Source organism: Lissotriton helveticus, chromosome 7 (genome assembly GCF_964261635.1).
Source record: "Lissotriton helveticus chromosome 7, aLisHel1.1, whole genome shotgun sequence".
Taxonomy (NCBI): Eukaryota; Metazoa; Chordata; class Amphibia; order Caudata; family Salamandridae; genus Lissotriton; species Lissotriton helveticus.
The window spans coordinates 1,774,751,093-1,774,776,897 of record NC_136068.1 but is presented as its reverse complement, the minus strand read 5'-3'; the positions used below and the strand labels follow the sequence as shown (position 1 = coordinate 1,774,776,897).

The following is a 25,805-nucleotide window of genomic DNA, read 5'->3' as shown; positions in this document are numbered from 1 at the left end:
CATGAGAGAGGTCCTTCGCGGCATGGGCGCCCGATATGGCTTATATCATCCATGTTTGTTTAAGGTTACCTATAACAACAAAACCACCACCTATGAAGATCCGGTGAGATTGCAGAGTTTCATCAATGCTCATCGTACTTCTACTATGGATACCTCCGGTCCTTCATCGTCTTCTCCTGGTTGATTCTTCATAATGTTGCCGGTCTGGAGACTTACGCTCTTCTATTGCTGTGTTGTTGTTCGCCTCAGGTTTTAGGCTAATTACTTGATTCTGTTAGTCTTTTCAAGTCTTACTCACACGTTCTGTTGGTATGGCTTCCCCTTGTTTTTGACGTTTCATGTTTACTTGCTTGTTTTTCTCCCTTCTCCATATTTTGAAGTTCCCCATTGTGTCCTTTCCCTTATTTTCATTTTTTGCTCTTGCTTTCTACTTTGTACTATTTTCTCAGATTACCCCGTATTTGTTTCCACAGGAACTCATTGACCCATGATGACATCTCCCTGGTTCCTCGCCCGGTTGTCCTCAGTTGTGTTGCCTTCCCTACCTGGCTCCTTCCCCCCTCATCTTCTTCTCGTATTCTCCCTTCATAGGTATGTTTTCCTCATGTTTTTTGTCCCATTTTTGTTCCTTGTTCTACTTCACTTCCCTTTCCTTCATCAACTCGCTCATGTTTTTCATTACGATGATGTTCTTTTATCCTCAAGTCTTCCTTACTCCTTTACTACTTTAATTTCTTTTACCTGCTTACTCTTTTCTTTTTACCTCAACTTCCTTTTCTTTTCTCTCAATTTTTACTCATCGTTCTTTTACTTTTCTGATTCTACTCTCTTCTTTTCATTCTCCTTGTTATTTCTGGGATGCATTGCTCAGTTCATTTATGCTTTTATTAGTTCACTATGTCTTTAAATTTGATTTCATGGAATGTTAAGGGTATTAATTCACCTGTTAAGCGACAACGTATTTTATCTCACTTAGCTAAGTTGAATACTGATATTGCATTTCTTCAAGAAACCCACCTATCAGGCACAGAATCTGATAAGCTCAAAAGAGGTTGGGTGGGTGATGTCTTTTTTTCGCAGGGCGATGGAAAACGTAATGGTGTTGCCATTCTTTGCCGCAAGTCACTCCCTTTATTGGTTCTTTCTCAAGAATCTGATACCAATGGCAGATGGACGCATGTCAGACTATCACTTAGAGGTGTTCCAATCTCTCTCCTTAATGTTTATGGTCCCACGACGGGTGACCCCCTTTTTTGGGCTGACCTCTCTCCCCGTATCACTCAATTTATGGATGATAATTTCATTCTTGCAGGAGATTGCAATCACCTTTTTGACCCTTTTTTGGATAGGAAATCTGATGCTACTTATATTCCCACAAGGCCCCACAAATTGTTCACCCAAGCTATATCGCAACATAAGCTCATTGACTCTTGGCGCTTATGTAACCCAACTTTGCAAGAGTTTACTTTTTATTCCCCCCACCATCGTTCTCAGTCCCGGCTTGATTATATTTTTGTTTCGCATGCTCTCTCTCAAACTTTGCAGGCGGCGGAAATTGGTCCAATTTTACTTTCGGATCATGCCCCTGTCCTGATTAGTCTTGAAGTTTTACCCAAAATTGAAGGTCCTAAGAGATGGCGTTTTAATAATGCTCTCCTTTTAGATCCCAATTTTTCTGCTTCTTTTTCTGCCTTTTTTGATGAATTCTTCCTGCTTAATGACGTCCCACCTATTTCGAAACATACTCTGTGGGATGCATTTAAAGCGGCTGCACGTGATTTCATTATTACCTTTGTTGCTAAAAAACGTAGATCTGCCCGTCAATTCACCAAAACCCTCCTTCAGGATATTAAGAGACTGGAACACGCCTACTTTACCTCACACTCTTCGGATAGTCTGACATCTCTCGTTGCTGCTAAACTTAAATTTAACGAAAAATCTACTGAGGATGCTTCTTTATATTTGCTTAAATCTAGTGCCAAATTTTATGGTGGTCGAAACAAAGCCGGGAAGATTCTTGCTAATTACTTAAAGGTCAAACAAAATAAAATACACATTGACTCGATATATGATGATAATGCCCATTTACACCACAAAGATGCTGACATTCTTGCTACTTTTTCACAGTTTTATGAGTCCTTATACACTTCAGATACCCCTTCCTCCCCTCAGACTCTCACTCATTTTTTCTCTGACATTCAGGTTCCTCCTTCTTTTCCTCTAGACCTATCCTCTTTAGAATCTGACGCTTCGCAAAAAGAGCTCCTTGATGCCCTTAATCGTTTAAAACTGAACAAAGCACCTGGTCCTGACGGGTTCACTGTCGAGTTTTATCTTCATTTCTCCAAGCTTCTTATTCCAAAACTTCACTCCCTTATCCACTCTTTTGTTGACATGGGTAATTCTTACGGTACTTTTTCCGATGCCCATATTTGTTTAATTCCCAAGCCAGGGAAGGAAGTCCAATATTGTAAGAATTACAGACCTATTTCCCTAGTCAACATAGATTACAAAATTTTTGCCAAACTATTAGCACTTAGATTGGATCATTTACTTCCTGATTTGCTTGGGGATGAACAATCAGGTTTTGTTAAAGGTCGTTATATTACAGACAATACTAGACTCTTATTCAACGTTCTGACAAAATCCTCGCATCTCCAATCTCCCCTTGCAGCCATTGCCTTGGATGCGGAAAAGGCATTTGATAGGGTAGAATGGTCCTACCTTTTCCACACCCTTAACTGGTTTGGTTTTGGCCCTAAATTTATTTCCCTAATTTCGCTGTTATACTCTCACCCACGTGCTGCAGTTTTTGCAAACGGCCAAGTCTCTCCTTACTTTGATCTTGGTCGCGGTGTACGTCAAGGTTGTCCTCTTTCGCCCTTCCTTTTTAACTTAGCCCTAGAACCTTTTCTGTCTAAACTCCGTCAAAACCCTAATATTCATGGCTTTCATTATAATGATCTTTCCATCAAATTGGCTGCTTATGCTGATGACATTTTACTGTTCATCTCTAACCCTACTGTCTCTATTCCCGCTTTTTTGTCGGAAGTTTACCATTACTCCTCAGTCTCCGGCTACAAGCTTAATAATGATAAGTGCGAGATTCTACCTTTGACAAAGTTCACTTTTAAACAAGACTTTCATGCCTCCAATTTTACTTGGAGTCCTTCCAATATCAAATATTTAGGTTTGCATATTACTCCCTCGATCCCTGATACAGTTTCCCTTTGTTTAACCAAATGCATCCAGAATTTGTCCGATCTTACTGCTAGGTGGCACCCTCTTTATCTGTCCTGGTGGGGTCGCCTCGATACGATCAAAATGATGCTTTCCCCTGTTATTCTATATACCCTATCTAAAAATGGGACTAGCAAGGCATAATCTTATTGTATTCGTTTTTTAACCTACAGGGACCCTGTTCTGAAAGGTACCTTATATTTATCTTTTCTAAGAGACTATGTAGGAATTTTGTAGCTGCAAAGAGAATTACCAGTCTGGTTGGCTTGTGGCTTGTGCAGGAAGTCTTCAGTCACCAACGTATTACAGAGGTCTTCAGAGCAGGCGTGAAGTTTCTGGCGGTCATATGAGGTGTCAAATGAATCTGTTGTGAACTCCTGGTTGTCATAAGTGCCAACGTCACACCCTTTTATTGTCGCTGACACATTTTGTTTACCTGATGTAACAGAAAGACAAGGGGGAAATAATTAATATCAATGGAGTTGATAGCAAAGACAGAGGCTGACATTTTCATTATAGGATAGGAAGAAGAGATAATAATTGTTCAACCAAAATCAACATGGGGTTTGTGCACCACGTCCTTTTACCTACTTGTAATAAGGCAGAATTGTTAAGGGGAAAGACAAATAAAAGTGACCACACACACTGAAACATATACCTGCTGGTTCTTTCTTGAGGGATTGGTGCACTAAACATACTAGCTTCCATAGACATAATAGACAGCAGGTCGATCAACTATAAATCGCAGGATTTAAAGACTAGGGGGCCCATTTACAAACTGCATTTTGTTGTGCATACAGTAGTATTACAACACTAGTAATAACATACAACAAAATGCTATTCACATGGTATACAGCCTTTACAACGAAAATTTTACAACGAACTACCATTACAGCGCAACTTTTACAACGCAAACTATTAAAACGCCTAGCGCTGGGGGGCGCTCTAGGATAGGGAATAGGTTTAATGTACTATCCAACACCTTCCCTACTATCCACGGGGACTGGAGTTGGAATAGTAAATTAAACTATTCACTATCCAGCGCCCAAAAGCATTATGCGTTGTAATGGTATGTGTTGTAAAACTTGCGATGTAAAGGTAGGCGTTGTAAAAGTATGCGTTGTAACGTCATACATCCGCAAAGATGTACACAAATGTAAGTATATGCAGATAAAGGTCAGGAACATTCTGGCATCCAGTAGTGAGATCCGGGGTCTAGTCTGCACCGTGACATAGGTGAGAAAGGCAGCTAGAAGAATATACTATGCCAATTCTATGCATACCTATTGACAATACTGAAGCAGATATTGGCTATCTGCTGATCAAGGAGGCTGCTTTAAACAGGGAAGGCAGCAAAAATGCAAGCCTGATGTGGTTGTGCGGCCTTGCGTGTAAAAAACTCACACATCTGTTTGGGTCTAGTCAGGCTCGTTTGCAAAACCTTAGCTCAATCCTGGGTGCCTGTGGCTTTGGGCAATAAGCCTTTAACAAAGAACAAGTGCAAAGCATTGGAAGTACCAAAGCAGTTGTGTAAGAAAGAAACCTGACCCAAAGGAAATCCAACACCAATTTGTAAATAGTTTTTAGACACCAAAATGAATAAAATCCACTGGTGGGTCCCGTATATATAAATGATTAAGCAAATAGTAAATCATGGCTTTTCACTCAAATCAGAAGCACACATTGGCAACTACAAGGGTTAATGGATACTTTGAAAACCTTTATAAAGTTGTGTTTTGTGGAACTGATGTAAGGATTTACAGGATGCAGATGGATGCTGATCTGGAGACAGGGGTTTCCCTGCGGCTACTCCCTCATCTACAGTCGTAGTGTGGCTACTTTGGCCAGAGGGGTAGATGTTCCTGGAAGCCTGGTTGAAGTCCTGCCAAAAACCATTTCCCAATAGTCTACAGGTCTTTGGTTACACAGAAATCCCTGGTTCCTTTTAAGTGAGGCTTGTGTCCATCGTGAGTGAACAAATTGCATGCCAATGACTCTTCTGGGTCAAGAAGACTTAGTTGCAACTTTTGAAGGGTGGAACTCTCCCAGGCTGCACTCCGAAGGTCATCTGTGGTTAAACGATTGTGGCTTCCAACTTGCCAAAGCAGTCTTCTTCACCTTTTGTGGCATTGTAGCTGTAACAGGATGTCAACCAACTAACTCTTGGTGTCACTTCTGTCTAGGGCTCATGGATAACTTTTTCTCATGGAGGCCACCACAGGCACAGTCCTCTCTGGGTGAGCCAAGGAGCAGCAGGTGCCATCCAATCTGTGGTGCAGCCTCTTTTTGCAGTGGCCAAGGATCAGCAGGCCAGTCCTTAGGCCCTTCCTCAAATGCAGACGTGATCTGAGGTTTGGGTGACAGGGGTGGCATATTTATGCCCAGAACCTACCCTCTGGGGATGCAGTTACTACTATCCAATGGGCTAGCATGTCCCACCCACGTAATGACAATTGCCTGCAAAGTATGGCATCTAGCTATCATAGGATGCAATATTCTGCTCCCTCCCAAGATCTCAGTACCCTTCTCTTGGTGTGGAGTTTTGTAGCGCACCCTAGAGGTGTGGCAACTGTTTTCCCCCACTGTCCCCCATGCCAACCTGTCTACTGGAACAAAAGGTGTGCACCTCTTGTGTGTGACCACCAGTTGCCCTGTATAGGTGGCTTCCCTTTTAAAGTGAAAAATTTGGGCTCACACTATGTTTGTTCATCCTACCAGTAAAGGTAACACTTCTTCCAACAGCATGCCTTTTGTGTTTCATCCTAGAGTCATTCAAACCTCCCTCAGGAGGGCAGAAGGCTGTGTTGTGACCAGCAATCACAAACGGTCTCTGGAACTTTGGATAATAGAGTGGCAACTTTCCAAAATTGCCATTTAATTAAAAGTTTTTTTTGTCTAATTTTTTATTAGCATTTCTACAAAAAACATAACAATATTGGCATACTGCAAGAACACTTCAGACCGTCATGTACAAATTTGACAACGACCTGTGTTTGGCCAGTAAGATGCCCGGCAGGAGGATCTTCTTACTCTGTTTCGCTTTTCTTCTTCATTGGAATCCGCCCTAACAGGCATTGCCCCACATGCCATTTTCCTAAAACTAACATTAAATTTGACTTGAGCATCAGCTCAGGTTTAATGCTGCAGTTGATACCTTGAGGTACTAAATTTTGTAGCTCCATTCAGAAGATAGCACAGTTGACTTGCCTGTGTGTAACCCTGTACTGGCCAATAGGACTAGCTTTTTTACAGTAAAAACAACGTTTTAGGACTTTTACAGTTGGAACGTGTGAAAGCACATGTTCCACTTCTTAATATACAGCACCCTGCCTTAGGGCTCGATAAGCCTGCCTTAGGGATGGCTTATATGTATATATTTAAAAACTGAAGGTCTGGACTTGGTCATTATTTTAAGTGGACATGTTGAGATAGCAGTTAGAAATCTCATCTGTCAGCCAGCAGTGGGAGGATGGGACTCATGTTTGCTTAGTCACAATCGTGGTCCAAATACTACATGGTTAGTCTCAGATTTTAATAAAATGGGATTCGTTCATCTGGCTATTAGAACTCTAACTTACTATGCCACTTTCTACAGGCAATTCATTTTTGTAAATGTACATAGTTTATGTAAGCAACAGCAAAATAAAAAAATGAAAGAGGTGGACCACTTTCACACAGCATTAGTACATATTCAGGAATGATGGAGGTACCTGACGAGAGAGACTGCACCTGAGAGACAGATATACTAACATGTTGTCTCGTGGTTGCACCGCCTTAGTGGCGCAGCCCTGACGCCAAATCCATGTTGGGATTTGAAAAGCCTTCATATCTTTCTGTGGCTTGGCATTATATTTGAATCCAAAAGTAACGGAAGGCAGCACATAGCGCTGCTGAGCTTTACTTTGCGTCTGGTAGGCGCTAAATGGGTGGAGCATGGACCAGGGTGCGTGTGTTGGCCCTAGACTGTCTGAAGAGTGCCAGAGCTATAAGAAAGCAAAATTGCACAAGATTTGAATAGATATGGCACATTTATAAATATATCATGCAAACAAGTGCAGTAAGTTGTCTTGATGCATTGCGTTAAGTGAAACGTTAGTAAACGTGCCCTTGAGATTCTCTTTTTAACCTTGACTGGTTGAGCTACACTTGTTATGAAAAAAATGAATTTTTTGAGTAGGAGTATTTGACGGCCTTGATGTTTTATCGCGGTGAGAGCAGAGTGCTGTCAATAGATCAATGCTGATTGATTAATTGGATGTGAAGATTGACTTACTTTTTTTGTCGCAGAAGATGATGAGAGAGATCAGGAAATGGGAACACAGGCTGCACAGATCTCCACAGACACCCCTCAAATCCGCCAAGTCAACAGCAGAGGACATTCCTTTTCACACCTGCCTGCCAAACCTTGGAATGACCTTTCCCTGCACCTCAGGCCCATCTCATTGCTTCAGCAATACCGGTAAGGACTCAAGACCAGGCTGTTCAAATGAGCAGTTCACCACAAGCAGCTGGCAACTCCAGCACCTGAAGACCCTCACAGGTGATGTGCAGCGCTTTACAAATTCTTGATTCATTGATTGGTTGTTGTTGTAGAACAATGCTTTTCTTCAGAATTTTAGTCATCTCAGAAATTGTGTGATGGTTCTGAAATTAGATACTATTAATGGATCCAGCAATTAATGTGAGTTGAGATGGTCCCACCAGGACTCAACAGATTTAACAACTGGCAGACAAGTCGACAAAAGTGGACGTTCTAGATTGATCCATTAGGTTCAGTTCAAGAGTTTTCACAACGATGTCAAAGGGTTAGGTACCAAAGGAAATACTAAATGACGGACTCTGTAGAGCACCAGGTGTTGATGGAAGATGTCTGGTAAGAAAAGCCATTCTTTATTCTGAAGGTTTCTCCTGTTGTGCTACCATAACCCACTACAGCATAGAAATGGCGTTTAATGGGGAAAAAAACTGACTAAATGTAAAGCTTCTACATACTAAATTATAACAATATCTATATGAAGTTTTACATAAAGTTATTGTATGCTTTATTGCTTACACCCAAAACATGGTGTAGTAGAACACTACATATGTAAGCTTTGGTTTTGCTGAAGACCCCCCCCCCATCAGTGTAAAGAAAATGGTGAAATGGAGACACTGCATGGCTAAACTCACAGGGGGGAGGTCAGAGGCCTTCACCAGTTTTACCACTCACCAAAAAGTTTAAATGGCCTGCATTACAGGGTGATTTATGCATCTCCCTGAGGTGATCCTGCCCAACACTCAGTAGTTCAGCATTAAACAAAGTCAAGATATGAACAGAGTAAAAATACAGTTACATAGACATGATGGGAAATTTACAGTCAGGCAAATCATTACCTCATATAAACAGGTTGGTCAGACAGAGAGGGTTTTAGGAGGAAAGGACCATTAAAGTGGGTTTTAAATTACAATTCCTCAGACTCCAAACATGACTTTCTTATTTGCTCACCATCAAAATCAATTACTTATTAAATGTAATAACGTGACCCAATGTTATCCTATGAGAGAGGTGGGTTTTGTAATAGTGAAAAATTACTTTGCAAGTTTTTCAGTACCAGGACTCTTACCAGTCAATTTAAAAGTACATAAGTAAGAGCGGTAGTAGTGGCTCCAAATGGGAAAATGACCGCACCTATGTTTTGTATGTTACTGTGATCTGATTTATGTGGGCAGCACGATCAGGCCACTTAAAGAATGGAATCAAGAGCCTATAAGAGCAATCCGCAATGGTAATACCAACTACCCACTTGCTGTTCATTATATCTCAGTACATGCAAGATTGGATTGATTGCAAGATTGGAACTTATCAGACTGAACTTTCATGGCATTGCATTAGCTGAGGAGAATGCCCGTGGTGGCAACAGAACTTTAGCACTCAGGAAATTAGAGACTAGGTGGTTGATAAAACAGTTGGATCATTATGGGTATATAGTAAATGCCATAAGGCAGTGCCACCGTGTAAATGGGAAAATGCTGGGCACTTTGTCAAACCACTATGCTATATGTCTTATGCTATGTGTAAATTTTAAGACATCATTGGATCTGAAGATTATCATGTATTGATTGGTTTTTTCTATGATATCCTATCTACCTTCCCCTCTATAATTCTCTCGTTTGCCTACTTTTTCATACACTTTAGACACGTGACTATATGACTTTCCAATCAGAACAGTTACCAGACAGGCCAATCACAGGTCATTGTGTGTGCTTTAGACCGTCTGATATGCTATTGCGGCTTTTGAGTGTATGTCCAAAAGTCACTTTTGATTGTGTAGAATGGATAAAGGATGGTGTGTTGTGATTATTCTGGAAGCTCAGGCCACTTCCTTAAAGAATGGATACTGATTTGGTTGACAAATAAATATATGGTTTAAGATATTTTGCATTCCACTATAACTCTAAATGGTTTCCTTTCCGTAAATGTCATAGGTTTACTATAACGTATAATTCCCATAGTTTTACTAGGTAAACAAAGTTTTATGTGCACTAAGAAAAACTCTTGATGGCCTTTCCATATGGCGTCAATTGAAGTCCCTTACCTCCAGATATTTTCTGGGATGATTGATTTTTTTATTTTTTATTAGATCTGATAGCTTATTTGTTGATAATAATTAGGTATTTTGTACCATGCTAGATCATGACTGTAATCAAGAAGATATAATCAACGCGTTATGGGGAAATCTCCTTATACGACAATAAATATTTTGGACTTTTAAATATGGTGCTGTTTTCAGTTCCACTTCCTTGAGCGGTTTACCTCTTTGGATTTTCTGGGTCTAATTAGGTCATATGACCGTGACGTGCTCTATACGTATAGGATGACGGGCATTCAGGTTTACTGCTTTTGAACAGACTGGCGTTTTGGACACCTTTGCGGGATAACGGGTAAGTGAGCTTAGTCGGCTCAACTGCGGACTTTAGTTGAGACAAAATGTTTCACGTGTCCTGGGATAACAACATTATTCAGCAATTGATCACTCATTATTATTTTCATTTTTGCGAGAGAGCAAACTAAGTACCCCCTCTATTGCTAAAGTGGCTACTTGCTACTACGTTTGATTCATGATTTCAGAATCGATTTGCAGTTTTGGTATTTACACACTACTTATTTATTTTTTGCACTATCAACACAATAAGATACATTTACAGTCTGCGTTTTGTCCACCGTTTGTTTTTAACCTCACCACTTTGTTTTTTTACACATAATGTATCACTATATGTACACCCGCTTCATTGTGTTCACATATTAGGTTGGGTAGTAACTGTTAGAACTGGGGGTCTCTAGTTGGCAGGGGTAGGTACCACTGTCCAAATAGGGAACCTTGCTTCTAGTCAGGGTAAGGAGGAAACCCTCTGAGATAACCCCTGCTCACCCTCTAGGTAGCTTGGCACGAGCAGCCTAGGCTAACCAGAGGCAATGTGTAAAGTATTTGTACCAACACTCACAGTAACACAGTGAAAACACCACAAACTGACTCCACATCAGTTTAGAAAAATAAAGGTATTTAATCTAAACTACACAAGACCAAAACAACAAAAATCCAACATACACAGTTCAAGAATATGGTTTCAAAAGAGTTCTTAAGGTTTGCGATAGAATAATCCACAGATGCGTGAAAAGTTCACAGTTGTGTCACGTTTACTCACAGTACCTTTTAGTTGCGACAAAGTTCCAAAAGCGGAAGCTGGTGCGGTGGAAAACAAGCGATGCTTTGCTCCTGAGACCCTGGGGAGGCGTTTGCGACAGCCCCGCTGCAGCAGCGGGCGTGTTGCGACGAATCCGGTCTGTATGGGGAGGAAGGCCACTTGTATGGATTCCGGTGCGGAGGTTCCGTAGGAAGTTTGTTCTCGCAAAAGGCACGATGCAACGATCTTTGGAGTTACGACGATCTCCGGGGCGACGATGCGCGGACCAGCGGTGATCTTCTCTCTCGCAGCTCCTCGACGCGATGGTTTCTGCGACGACACTCGCAGTGACGTGATGCGGTCCGCAAGCAAGCAGTGCGGCGATCTCACCCAGCGACGACAGGCTTTGCGACGACACTCGCAGCGATGTTCGACTTTCCCGCACCGGTCTGGTGCGTCCGCAAACAAAGGATGCGACGGCTCTGGCAGCGGCAACAGACGCTGCGACGATCTCAACCTTCGTAGTGGCGGGAAACTTCTCGCACTGTCGGGGATGCGCTCCGCAAGCGAGCGATGCAACACTTTTCAATTGCAAAAGTCTCTCAAGCTTAGTTTCAAGCTTCCCAGCACAGGTACAACTTCCAGAGGCCCCACAACTGGATCAAGCACTCTAGGAAGGACAGAACTCTCTCAGCAGAGTTCAGGGAAGCTGGAGGTGAAGTCCTTTTGTTCCTGGGACTTCAGAACAGGGAACCAGCTCTTCTCAGGCCCTTGGAGATTCCTTCAAGACAGGGGATGCAGCACAACAGCAAAGTCCTTCCCCTCTCCTTGGCAGCAAAGCAACAGGTCAGTCCAGCAGAGCAACAGCAAGACAGTCTTCCTTCTTCAGATTCAGCTTTCTCCTTGGCAGAGGTTCCTTCTTGATTCCAGGATGATCTAATTTTCTGTTGTCAGGGGTCCTGTACTTATACCCCTAAAAGTCTTTGTTCTCTTTGTGCAAGTGGGCCCTGAGCCCGGTCTGAACCAGTTCTGGGTGTTTCTTGAGCACTTTGTTTTCCTAGCTTCTCCTTTCCTTTCAGAGTGAGGGGCAGGGTTGTCAGCCGCCCAGCAGGAAGTGGAGCCAGCATTGTGGAGGGAAAGCACAGCCTTGGAGCACTTTGTTGACACAATTCCTTCTCTCCTTTCACAGTGCAGGGCAGAGACATCAGATGCACCACAGGGGTTGGAACCAGCACTGTGGGGGGCGGGCACAGTCCTATTTAGGCCCAGGTGCTGACTCATCCCACCACTCAAGTTGCAAATGCAGTCATTCAGCCTAGGGCTGAATCAGCCAGCCTCCTGTGGAATCCCCAGCCCCTGTCACTCTCAAACCAGACAGTCAATACACAAACAGGCCAAGGCACACAGAAGGGTCAGACAAGAGAACAGCAACTTTCTAAAAGTGCTGTTCTCAAACACAGGATTTAAAAACAACCTTTCCTAAAAGATGTGTTATTAAATTCTGAGTTCAGGGATACTAGACTCTTATGTCCTATCTTGTTCCTATGAGATGAAATGCTGGTAGCCACTGTAGCCAGCATCCCCCATGTTAATCTATGGAGCCGAATAGCCTTACAATAGTGAAAACGAAAATGGCTGCCATTCACTACCAGAGCATGTCACCTGCACCAGTACATGCTCTACCTTTCACATACACTGCACCCTGCCCAGGGGGGTACCTTGAGCCTTCCATAGGGGTGACTAATGTGCATGAAAAGGGAAGGTTGAGGCCTGGTCAGTGGGGACACTGACCAGGAGGACATGGTCAGTCCACAGACTGCACACAGGCGCTGCGGTGGCAGGCCTGAGACACCATTTTAGGGCTACTCATGTGGGTGGCACAATCAGTGCTGCAGGCCCACTAGTAGCATTTGTCATCACCAGCCCTGGCACACCCAGTGCACTTTACTAGGGACTTCATGGTGATACAAATATGCCAGTCATGTAATCCAATCATAATAACAATTTACACAGAGAGCATATGCACTTTAGCACTGATCAGCAGTGGTAAAGTGCGCTGAGTCCTATTGCCAACAGCCACGGGTCAGGAACAATAAGGGAGGAAGAAGCAAAAAGTTTGAGGATGACCCTGCAAAAAGGGCCAGTTCCAACAGTAACATAATTAGATGTGTGATAAGCAGACTATAGGGCTATGCATGAAACTACTTCAGGCGTTACACATTGCTTAAGGAGGTCAATGCTTTTCATCCCATTTAGCCAGGGCTTATCAGCAGGATTCTAGGTATGATTATGGTATACCCATGATCATTCTTTAGACAAAATTAAATCTTGATCTTTCATTGTAGATAACAGCTCAAGAGTTTGAATACCTACTCTCGGATTTGACATTGGAATTGTGTTTGTCAATTTTATTCGGAAGTAAGTGAATTTCACATCCTAGTAGTATTGCGCGCATTTGCAGGGTGACTTCTGGTTATAATAGTGGATATTGTCTACACTCAATGTTCCAGATACTTTGTAGAGAAGAGTAGCTCCAGTATCTATGTGTGGGCATTTAGGGTTATTTGAAGCTACACATGAAGATTATTAGGATGAAGAACATTGAACTGGTGTGTGCATGGTTATACTATTACAACTATCACAACTGGATGATAATTAATTAACTTGAAGCTAAGGATAATATTTTTGGTGAAGCTTTGGTGTAATGTAATCATGGATCATTTGAATGAACTTCCGGTCAATAGAATACCTCTACCTTATCTCCCATTTTCTATATACCTCCTTTACCATCCATTCAATTCTCTTTCTTTTCATAGGATTGGCACAAGTCTCGAGGAGTACTTCCATGCATGTTTGAAACGTTAATATATGTAACAGTTATTTGTATCTTAGCTACAATTTGTATACAAGTTTCAACAATATGTATTATATCTGGATTTCCAGCCTTCAAAAAGTCTTAAAAGACAAAACATGTTTTGGTTGTTCTTTTGCTGGAAGTGTTATTGTAAAGAATAAACCAACAAGTGAAAACTGGGAAAATAAATTGGACTTTATTACTGTAGTTCGTGGAAAAAGTATCTGTTTGTTCCTCACACGGACTCATAATCTATATTGAATAATGTATTCATGCTTATTAATATCCATTACTGTTAAGGTTATAACAACTACCTATGAGGGTGCTGGGTGCAGTTCTATCAAATGTTAATTTAAATGTACATGTCCAACTTTTCAAATACCACACACCCTGCCCTTGGACCGTATACGGGGTCACTTATATGTATTAAAAAGGAAGGTTTAGTCCTGGCAAAGGGTTTATTTTGCCAGGTTAAAATGGTAGTTTACAATTGCAAACAAAGGTAGGGATGGCTGGCCTGAGACAGATTTAAAGGGCTACTTAAGTGGGTGGCACAATCAGAGCTTCGAACCTGTTAGTGGAATTTAATATACAGGACTTGGGTACATGTAGTACCACTTTACTTGGGACTTGCAAGTGAATTAAATGTGCGAGTTGGTTGTAAGCCAACTTTACCATTTTTGAAGGAGAGAGCATAAGCACTTTAGCACCTGTTAGCTGTGGTAAAGTGTGCAGAGTTCTAAGGCCAACAAAAATGAATTCAGCAAAAATAGAGGGAGTGAAGGCTAAATGTTTGGGTATGATCTTGCAGAGAGGGTCAAGCCCAACAACATTTGATCATGAAGTTGCAATGCCATAGTTATGTAGGAATAGAATGTTTGTAGGAGAGGCCATTTGCATTCAAGGTGGGTTCCTTAGCAGAATGAGGATAAGACCAGTGTTTAGGGTGGTGCACTGAGATATTGATGATATCCATGTAGAGTGAAATAGCAGTAGGAAAGATGTATTTTGTAAGAGAGATGTGGCTTTGAGAGATTGGGGAATGCTTGCTCATTAGTGATGAGGGTATAAAATGAGTCCCAACTAAGGATGTTGCGGAGGGAAGGGTATCGGAGGTGACCGGAGTCATCTTCGATACCCTTCCCTCTGCAATGAAATGTTGTTCATTTTATTAAGGAAAAGGTGCTTAATTTTACAGTGCAATGGTAGATGAAAGGATGTGTCCCCTATATTGAAGAGTGTGTTTCTTTTTTTGTTTGCTTCGGAAATGATTTAGTTTGCTAGGACACATTTAGGAATGTTAGAAGAGAAGCAGGTCTTTTCTAGTTTCAAGGTTGGGTAACTGCTAGCATTTCAATTGTAACGAGAATAGGGGGCATTGGATTTGGATTTGAATTTCTTAGTGCAGCATGGTTAATGGAATTCAGATAGGCTTTTGAGTGTAACAGAGAGTCTCCAAGATGTTTATCTATCAGACCCCAGAGAAGAGCACATCATGTCTATTCTAATAAATTGAAAGCAAAGTAATGTCATTACTGCACAACTATCTGTGGTACTGCATGCAGCATGCTAGAAATCCTTAATCTGTGGATGACCAGAAATCAATCTAATTTAATTTGGATTTTTAAATGAGATGCTCAGGACTAGTGAGGATGATTTAGGTGAAGACGCTGAAGGCCCACTTGAAACCAAACTGTTACATGGCTTTTACCTCACCTGATGCCTATGAGGCAAAGACACAACAATCAAAAGTTACAGGCTCAATACAAGCCTACATAACTGCCATACCAGAGATGTGTGATTAAATTTGACTTACTGCGCCCATTATGAACAAAAAAAGGAGGACTTGACTACCATTACCTAGGTCCTGATAAAGGCCCGGACCCCTCAGGGCAACCCATGCCTAAACATGTTGACGACTCGTGTGATGCTAAGGAGAGTTAGCATGTCCAAAGAACATCACCACTTCACCTTTCAACCTTACTCCTATACTTTTCTCCTACATAAAATTTCATCTTTAGGGTATCAGAGGTAATTTTAAGTTTCAATGCACAGATCCCACCATTGAGAAAAATATGTAAAAAGGTCCCTAAAAGAGTCTCGGAGTGATCTCTAATAAACAAGAAAGCCCTGTTTTTCCGGATAATACCAATCTCACAATTATTGTTACCTACACTGTTTCACAGAACCATAGAGGTTTCAAGAAGATATAGCACACAGTCACATTTGATATAATACTTAAATTCACACATTAGCAGTGTACACAATACTTATTAAAGAGCAAAGTTAATAAACGGAGAAAGAGATCGTTTGTGCAAAGTAGTACAAATGTATATTTATTCAGCAATGTTATTGTTTTTTGATAAACTGACAAAAACAGTACTTATTATGAGAAATACATTCAATAACAACAATATTGTAAAAAACATAAAAAGTGATAATTAAAATGTTCATCAGAACAGGGGTCGACGCAGCGTTTCGGTTAGGAATCTCAATTAAAAAAACCTTCTTCAGGACCAGTTCTGAGGTATATTTAATTCCTCGGACTTGAGTGAGTCAAGAAGCCCATTAGATGATCAGGGAAGTAGATTCAGACTGTAAAATTTATATGTTGATTAATCTTCACATGGTTATACTCATGTTCACGCTTGTGTAATAGGAGCCACCAATTTCCATTCGTATGCTTAATATATTTTTGCCAATTTTAATCAGTGGCAGATCGGTGTAGCTGTAGCCTTCTAAATTGGCTAATCTTGTCAACAGCGTTATTATGGGGGTTGACCTCCCACTTATCATACCGGGTCGGCCTCCCTGCTCCTATTACAACAGCGTTCCTGGGATTCTGTTGTCATCAAATGAGTACCCAGGTGCGAAACACAATGATGACGCCACACTATAAGATACCCTATTGGTGATCACCTAGACCACCAGAGGCAATTACTAGTTTTGAATGTCTAGCCTATACTTAAGGGATCCATGCTTCAGACACCAGTGCAATTCACTCTCCTTTGATTAATAAATTAACAAGAATTGGGGGCATTTGATTTTGAAGTGACTTTCTTAGTGCAGAATAGTTCATGGGCTTCAGATAGGTTTTGGTGTAACAGAGAGTCTCCAGGATGTTTAACTATCAGGCACTGGCGAAGAGCAAATAGTTTCTATTCCAACAAAATGATGAGAAAGTAATGTTAGGCCTGCACAACTATCTGTGGTACTACATACAGCGTATTAGAAAGCCTCAATCTGTGCATGGCCAGGGATCAATCATATTTTATTTGGATTTTTTAATGAGATACTTTAGATAAATGATTCTCTTATTATCTGTCGCTGTAGTCTTACCTAGCACTACAATTCAATCTAGAGTTTGCAATCAAAATAGACACCATTTTCCATCATGCACTTACAAATGGTATTTACACAGAAAAATAACCTTATATGGCTAAGTAGGCACTGCGAAAAACAAAGTTATTACTGGCCAACTAGATGGTACTTTTGCAACTTTTGGAAAACCAAGTCATACACAGTTCCCAGCAGAAGATACATTAATGTGCTGAGTTATGAGAGGACGGTAAATTTCTCAGCCATTACAGCGTAACCAAGTATCTCCTGGTAGTGTAAAATTGAAAACTGTTGCAATTACCTACCTACACTTAGTACAGCAATGGCCTCTAAACAGACGTTCTGCGGTGGGGTACACTGCTCTATCTTGATGAGGTCCGCTGCACATCCTCCATCACCAACATCCATGCAGGAGTAGCAACGCAGGCTGGCAACCCCTGGAAGAAAAGAAAATGTGAGAATCACTCTTTCCGCACAGTGATTCACAAAACTCCTTGTGTTCAGTGCCTCAGCGGTCATAATGGAGAGAAGCACTGCCCATGAACTTTGCTTATTAAAAACACCCTTCTGTGAACAATGCACTCCTAATTGGAGAAAACCACCTGTGAAGAGTGCGTGTGTTAATATGAAGAGAACAACCCTCTCTGATCAGTGTGCCCCTACTGTGGACAGGGCTCGACTAGCAGGAAAATAACTACTATTGATCAATGTGCCTTTTGTGTTGTTATGGAGAACATGCAAGTCAATTAAATGTGCCAATTAGGGGTATGCCAATGTTAACATGTTGAGAGAAGAGAGCATAAGCTCTTTACCACTGGTTAACAGCAGTAAAGTGCACAGAGTCCTATGACCAGCAGAAACTAGTTCAGAAAAAAAGGCAAAACTCTGAGGGAATACCAAACAAAAGATGGTAATTTCGATATAATATATACATTCTGGGCCTTATTCACAAACTGATCTCCGGTATCCCGTGCTATATTTTAACGCACCCACCTACACTATCCACCCCTCACCTGGCCCCTCACTTGCACTTCACCCACAGGCTGTTGGAAAAAAGATCTCCGACAAAGAGCCCCTCCTAGAGGTGAGCCCGTTGGACATTGCACCGCCTGTCCAACGAGGAGCAACGGCCGATGATGAAGCATGACACTTGCAAGAGTGTGTGAGGCCATTCATTCCAACTAATGGGATGCCCAGGGTAGCCCTCCACTGAGCACTACCCTCCTATTAACCTTCTTCCCTCCTTGACCATATAACTCTTCACCAAGGAACAACTGAGTCCCCTTTTTGTCAGGCCTTATTCACAAAGGTCAAGATAGACAAAAAGTTAACTTAGACCAAAAGTATTTTCGGTATTCACAAAGGTAAGTTAGACTTTTGGTATAAATTATACTTTTGGTCTAACTTTACCTTTGTGAGTCCGGCCCTAAATTTAGATCTGAAGTCTAAGGGACTGATTCACAAAGGTAAAGTTAAACCAAAGGTCTAACTTATAGCAACAGTCTATCTTACCTTTGTGAATATCGAAATGTAGTAAATTTGGGATTGTGGTCTAAATTAGGCTTTCGGTCTAAGTTAAACTTTTGATCTAACTTTACCTTTGTTAATCACTTAGACTTCAGGTCTAAGTTTACCTTTGACAATCATGCCCTTTATAGATACGGTTCAGTGGCACTTTTCATTAAAAGGCAACTTCTGACTCAGTGTTCCACAGCTTTTTTCAATCTATGTACTGTGTCCGCTAAAATTTCCAGACTGTGTGAAAATCCATCTAAGGGAACAAAGTAAATGAGGGGAAACAGTGGAGAACAAGCATTGGCAATGCAATAGGACTGGCATTTACTCAAGACCTATTGTATTGCAAGCGGAAGTGTGGGGTGGGAAAGAAGGTACAAACGGAAGCTATTTGTGTTAAAAAAGTTTCTAAGTGGGCCTGTTGTATGTGTCTGCCATTTGAACTTGAGAACAATAACTCGCAAATCGTATCAATCACATTCTAAATTCTATATTAAATGTGACTGGATGGATAGGAACTTGATAATGTCTTTTGTCGGACATCTTGAAACTCGTATCTCTTGTGAATCAAACTTTTATAGAGGGGGACAACCTTAGAGGTCGTTGCCCTTGGAGGAGTGGCCAGAGTAGTGGAAAACACATATCCCTCACAAAAAAACTCCAACATCGACTTGTTTGTTAACAATTTAGACAACATTAGAGAGTCATGAGAACAGCCATTTTAAAAACTTAATTTGACTGCTATTTACTGCTTGACTTCAAATCTTCTGTGACTCAACTACTACAGTGTGAAAATCAGTAGGCATTTGTTCTGCCACTGCCACTCACACAAACATACTTCATTCAATTAAATACACACTTAAGCGGTCACTTAGGGACAAGAACACTCCAATGGAGCCAAAGATACAGCACAGGCACGCACCCACACATTCCATTATGATTTCAGAGCTTGACTCGTAGATACGAATACTCTGATGGAGTCAAAGGAGCTGGGAGGTGTCCAACACAGGCACACGTTTACGCTCATTGCCACTCAATCAGATATGCTCTCAGAACTTTACTCAGGAAGACAGAAGACAAACATTTCTATGAAGACAAAGATGCAGTGAGGCAGTGCCCATCTAACAAAGGTACAAGCTGATGAGCATCACAAATCTATCCAATAATCACTTGGGGCTAAACTCAGGGATATGAGCACTTCAAGGCAGGCAAAAGGTCATGTGAGGCAAGTGGGTATCCATCACGGTCAGAATTTTACACACATCACCACACACTACGGGTTACACTCAGGGTTAGTAACACTCATATAGAGGCAAAGGTATGGTGAGGCACTGGGCCTTAAACAGAGGCAAACATTTACATGCACTAGTGCTCACACATATGAATACTCAGGATATGACTCAGGGACATGAACACTCTGATGGAGGCCAAGGAGTGCAGCAAGGTAGTGGGTGTCCAACACAGGCACAAGTTTATGTGCATTTACACTCACTGCAATACACACTCCAAGCTTGTATCAGAAATACGAAAAATCCAATGGAGGCAAAGATGCTGAGAGGCATTGGGCATCGTACACAGGCACAAGTTCACATGCACCGCCATTCAGTAAATGTATTGATAATCTTAACAAAAGAAGAAAGGTGAATTAATTGTGAAAAGTAAATAAGTTAATGATACTATAATGTATCTTTGTCAACCCATACAATGTCTGTGTTTATATATATATATATATATATACAATTAAAAAAAACAAAGGTTAGAGGGACTTTATAGCTAGGCTCAGATTTCACTTGTACAAAACCATTGAAATTCTGCAGTTATAGTTTCCTTGAGCTAACTATAACTTATGCCCAAGCAATGCACTGATTATAACCTCACATAATACATCACTCATGACATGGTCAGTGACATCACTCATGACATCACTGGATGACATCTCAAATGACATCACTGATGACTTCATGTAGTGATGTGTGTTAAACATATTTACTAAGGTACAATAAAAGTTAAATTAGTAATGTTTGTGTATAGGCTTTCCTTTTTTCAGTTTCTATGTTTGGTAAATTCTGGTGGACTTTTTTCAGCGTTTTCAATACCTTAAAAAACAGTGTTTATCAGTGGTTGCAAATTTTCGTGTCATTAACAAACAACAGAAATAGTGTTTTTCCTGTATGTATGGATTTGCTTTTATCGTTGCTTGCTTCCTGAACTGATAGTGCATGTGTATAGACAGTGTGCATACAGGGTGTATGAGGTTCAAATACATTTAAAAAAAGGAAAATTATTGTTGTGCACCATACAATACTTCTTTAGTGAGTCTAAGGTCATGCACACTTGCTCTTTCCTTCCCATGTAAATATTTGTGAAAAGGCCCTCTCAACATTGGCACTTGAGACAGGCAATGCCAAAACAGCCAGCACACAATTTGCTAACTCTGGTCACTGACAAAGCTTTCCATGCAATACTGGTGCACCTGAAGATTGTGATTCTCTGGGACAGGTTCTGCAAAATATGCATTGAACTGGGCGCATATGCCCTCAGTTATTGAAGCGGTCAAAAATTAGGCAGTTCTTTACAAAGTCCTCGGAGACACTTCCCATTTACGGAAAGGAACTAGAACTTTTACAGGGTACCTCAATGAGGCCTCATTGACTTCAAATGCCATGGTTGGTTAAGGGACATTTCTTTTCATCATTGCCTGCCATTTCTCATGCACTCACTGTAAAATGAAATCTCCTGAATTTCTCCTCAACATTTCTTTGCTTACCAAGTGGCAGGAATTCTAACATGGAACCTATTGCAGTACACTAATTCGGCAGAATACTTGCCCATCTACCTGACATCCCAGAGAGACTGGACGTGTGAGCTCGGAGCTCCACGCCGATCCCGGCAAATATCCCGATTCGGGACCTCGAAACCGCCCCCCAGGCACCTGAAGTGGTGTCAGTAGGGTTCTGGGGGCATCCGCTGCAACTGCGGGACGGGTTGGTGCCCGCTGGCAGAGAACAGACGGAGGGACCCGATCGGTAGCGGCTCCTCAAAATGGCAGTATCGAAGTAGGAGCGAGTCTGGAGGAGGTGCTGAGAGGCGCTGGACGGTGGCCTCAAGCTGCAGCAAGGAAATAATCGCACCCGGCAGGATCAGATCCACTGAGCCGCCGCTAGCGCCGCTGCTTCGTCCGCGGTGAAGGGAGCCTGAATGACTGGGGCACCGCATGGCGGGCGCGAGCAGAAGGAGATTGCCACGGCCGCGGATCGCGGCAGTCAAAAGAGCAGGACTGATGGTGAATGCGGCCATCACGCGAAGACATGCTCTGTGGGGACCCAAGCACAGCTTCTTAGCACAAGACGAAGTGAGGGGGCGCCGGCTGCAGTAGGTGTGCCCCGAGGGACCGATTGACTGGAGACGTGGACCGGCATTGTGTGTGCCTGATGCTGCGTGGGGGATCGGCAGATGACGGACAGCATTGCACACCGCAGTAAACACGCCCGTAATGGAGAGTAAGCGCGCCCTCTGAACCTGGGTAAGAGCGCGAGGTGGAGCGGACCTTGGGGGTGGCCGTAAGCATTGAGGAGTGGGAGTTGGGAGCGCCCTTCGGAGCCGAGGCTGCCTGACCCCATCTTGGCGCCCGGCGATCGGTGACGTTTCCCCGGATACGATCGTGAGTTGCTGGGAGAAACGAGCCCCATACAGACTGTGAGTAGAAGTGGGCTTTCCCCCCCCAGGGGTTGCTGTATGCGGGAGGGGCGCGGACCATCTGCCCATCACGGAGGCCCCATCAATATTGTGCCTGACCTTAAAATGGCGGCTTAGCTCACCACCGACCACCTCCATTGGCAGCTCACCATTAAGCAGGCACGTCCAAGGGGACTGGGGGGGATCGGTCCCAACAGTGTGTTCTCCCTACTCGTCGCTGGAGCCCTTACGCGCAGGAGTGGGACTGCGCTGACCCCCTAGCCGGCTGGATCTTATAAGGCGCCTGAGATGGAACAGACCCACTTTTAGAATGATTCAAAGCTGATCCATGGAAACTTACACCGAACTAGCAACGTTTTCCGGGGGCGCTACTACCCATTTCCCCGGTTGGACTCCTGCAACTGTAATTCGCTTAGCCCTGTTCATTTGACCTGCCCTCTTCTTCCTCCTGATTTATGGTCACCCTCCATCTACCCGTGTGCGCTTGTGTGGCCCGTCCATCCGCTATCTCTCCCCGTTCTACTCTTCTCCACTTTCCTGCTAATGACCTCTGCCCTCACCTGTCCTAACCCCCACCCTGTTTATTTACGAATTTTCCCTCGTCAATTGAGATCTAGCTATTTTGTTCTGATGCCCGATGGAGCTACCTAGTTTAGCTATAGGGGAGACAGGTCGGGGATTTCCCTCCTTGGACGTCACCTACCCAGTTGGTTTTTAGCCAGACTCCCTTGCATCTCTCCTGTCGTCGTCTCTTCCCACATCCTCCCTCCATTTATGTCTCTCCTTCCCCCCTCTCTATAAGTATTGAGACTGAACTATTTTGTCTGATGCCCGATGGAGCTACATAGCTTAGCTATAGGGGAGATGGACCGTGGATTCCCTCTTTGGCCGTCACCTACCCAGTCGGTCTTTAGACAGACTTCCTCTTGTCTCTCCTTGTTGTCTTTTCTCTCTTTCCTCCCTTTCACACCTCCCCGCCCCCTCCAATGCTTTTCTCTCTTCTTTCTCTCCTCTCCTAATGTATTGCCTATAATTTTTGATGTATTGTGTAATTGTTGATCTGGTCTGATACATTGTTGATCCTCATGTATAGTGCTCTGATACCTTTGGGTCTAGCCAACCTCACTTTCCCTCCTCCCCTCCCCCCCACTACTTTCTCACTCCTCTTTCTCCTCCCCTAATGTATTGCTGACTGTTTGATATAATGTTTTCTTGTTTGATCTTTTCCTATATATTGTTGAACCACATTGTTGCACTTCCTTTCGTCTCTCCTGCAGTCTCCTACCGCACCCGCCCTCCATTTATGTCTCTCCTTCCCTCCTCTCTTAATGTATTGAGACTGAACTATTTTGTCTGATGCCCGATGGAGCTACTCAGTTTAGCTATAGGGGAGATGGGCCGTGGATTCCCTCCTTGGTCGTCACCTACCCAGTCGGTCTTTAGACAGACTTCTTTTCGTCTCTCCTCATTGTCTCGTCCCTAGCTCCTATCCCCTCTCCCCCGAATTCTCTCCCCTTGCCTGCTACTCTGCCTACCCCCTGTCCTTTGTGCCCTTTGACTAAGCACTCCTTCTCCCCTTGTTGGGGAAAGATCCAATATTTATACTCTGGAGTCTCAGCGATCCCGCTGAGTGAGTCCACTGCGCCAAGGGAGCCACTCACACTTGAGGTATGGTATGGCACCCCTTGCCAAAGCACTCCCTCTCCCCTTTCTGGGGAAGGATCCAGTATGTAGGCCTTGGAGTCTCAGAGACCTCTCTGAGAGAGTCCACTGTGCAAAGGGAGCCTCTCGCAACAGAGATAGGGAAGTGATACCACTTCCCCTGGGATCACAGCTTACTGGACTTTGGAAGTTTGCCTTGACTCGTCTACCGGTTTGTGTACCAGTCACCCTTCCCCTAATCTACCCATGCTGTGTCTCTCACCCTAACCTCCTTTTTCCCGCCTTCATTATCTGTCTACTTCCCCTGCTCCAACCCCCCTCCTCTGAATCTCTCACCTTGCCTGCTTCTCCCCTTACGTATTTGTGCTTATTGTTTATCTCGACCTTACCAGTAACTATGTGGCCATGCTCCAAGAACTATGTAGCCTTTGTTATGATGTAACCTGTAACTATGATCTGATGCACATGTAAAGTGCTCTGATACCTCCGAGTCTAGACAGCGCTATATAAAACTCTTGAAAATAAAAATAAAAAATAAAAATAAAAACTTGGTACACAAGGGTGTTTTCACACTCTAGTTGTTATTATTCTGTTCACTCTAAAAATCAAAAAATGCAGTAGAGTGTACTTATTTTTATATCAGTATAAATATGCAACCAAAGATCCTCACATTTCTTGACTTTTGGCATCATCACTAAGCACAAATTCTGTAAACGGTCACCACATGGATAATATAGCATTCACGGCCTCTGGGACGGAGAATCCCCAGCTAAATGACACAGTTGGTATTACTCTTTCCTTGATGCCACACAAAGCACAAAGGGCCAGATGTAGGTCGGTCGGTAACGGCCGAAAATCGGTATTTTCGGCCGTTACCAAGCGGTATTCAAGATTTGGTGTGTAGGGGCACTTTTTTACAGAATCGGTAAATTTACCGATTCGATAAATTTACCGGTTCTGTAAAATACGGAATCGGTATTTTTACCGATTCGGTAAATCTCAGATGTAGGTGGGACTCTTCAGAGTCCCAAAGGCCCTACAAATTCGGTATTTTAACACCCAATCCAATTGGGTGTTAAAATACCGAATTCAGGTGTGCATGCACATGTGTGCATGCACACCTATGCCATGTGACAGACAGACATGCCCTTAGGGCATGTCTGTGGGCCACATGGCGCACATGTCAATTTTTGGGGTGCCAGAGGGTGTCAAAGTGACACCCCCTGCACCCTTGCTAAAATCGGTATTTACCGATTTTGTAATTACAGAATCGGTATTTCCTATTGATTCCTATGGGCTTCACAGCCCATAGGAATCAATAGGAAATACAGATTCTGTAATTACAGAATCGGTAAATACCGAATATTACCAATTCGGTAATTCCACATCTGGAATTACCTACATCTCCCCCCCTCTATTTTACCACTTCTTACATACCGAATCGGTAAAATTCGGTATTTAAGAAGTGGTAAAATAGATTTACCTACATCTAGCCCAAAGTGAGAAATATTTGCGTTTTAGTTCCCGCGCATGATGAAACAGTGCACCAGAATGGACTAAAAAGTCAATAACATTTTTCATTAACTCTGAAGATTGTAAAGATGGTTTCAGCATACCATCTTGCAAATGGCAAGGATCTCTTACAGGGAAGCACATCAGCTCAGCTACTAATTTTGACAGGTCATCACACAACTTTTTCATATATGTAGCTGAATTATTGCACATACAAACAATATCCTCCGGTCTTTGTTGAACGTGGTAAGAACTGTTTGCAGCAGCGTTCCAAGTGACACTGCATTCCATGTTTTCCAAACATCTGCAGGTGTCATGTTTTCTC

General features: G+C 42.6%; 1 protein-coding gene across 1 annotated transcript in view; it reads right to left on the bottom strand.

Moving 5' to 3' along the window:
* LOC144770764 (ly6/PLAUR domain-containing protein 3-like) overlaps positions 1 to 25,805 on the bottom strand; it is a 139,292-nt gene that overhangs the window by 60,423 nt on the left and 53,064 nt on the right. The window contains exons 2-3 of the mRNA XM_078655513.1: positions 17,401 to 17,532; positions 3,494 to 3,676 (exon numbers count right to left, since the gene is read on the bottom strand). Of these exons, the coding sequence (XP_078511639.1) occupies positions 3,494 to 3,676; positions 17,401 to 17,532 (315 nt within the window). The remainder of the gene's footprint in view (positions 1 to 3,493; positions 3,677 to 17,400; positions 17,533 to 25,805) is intronic.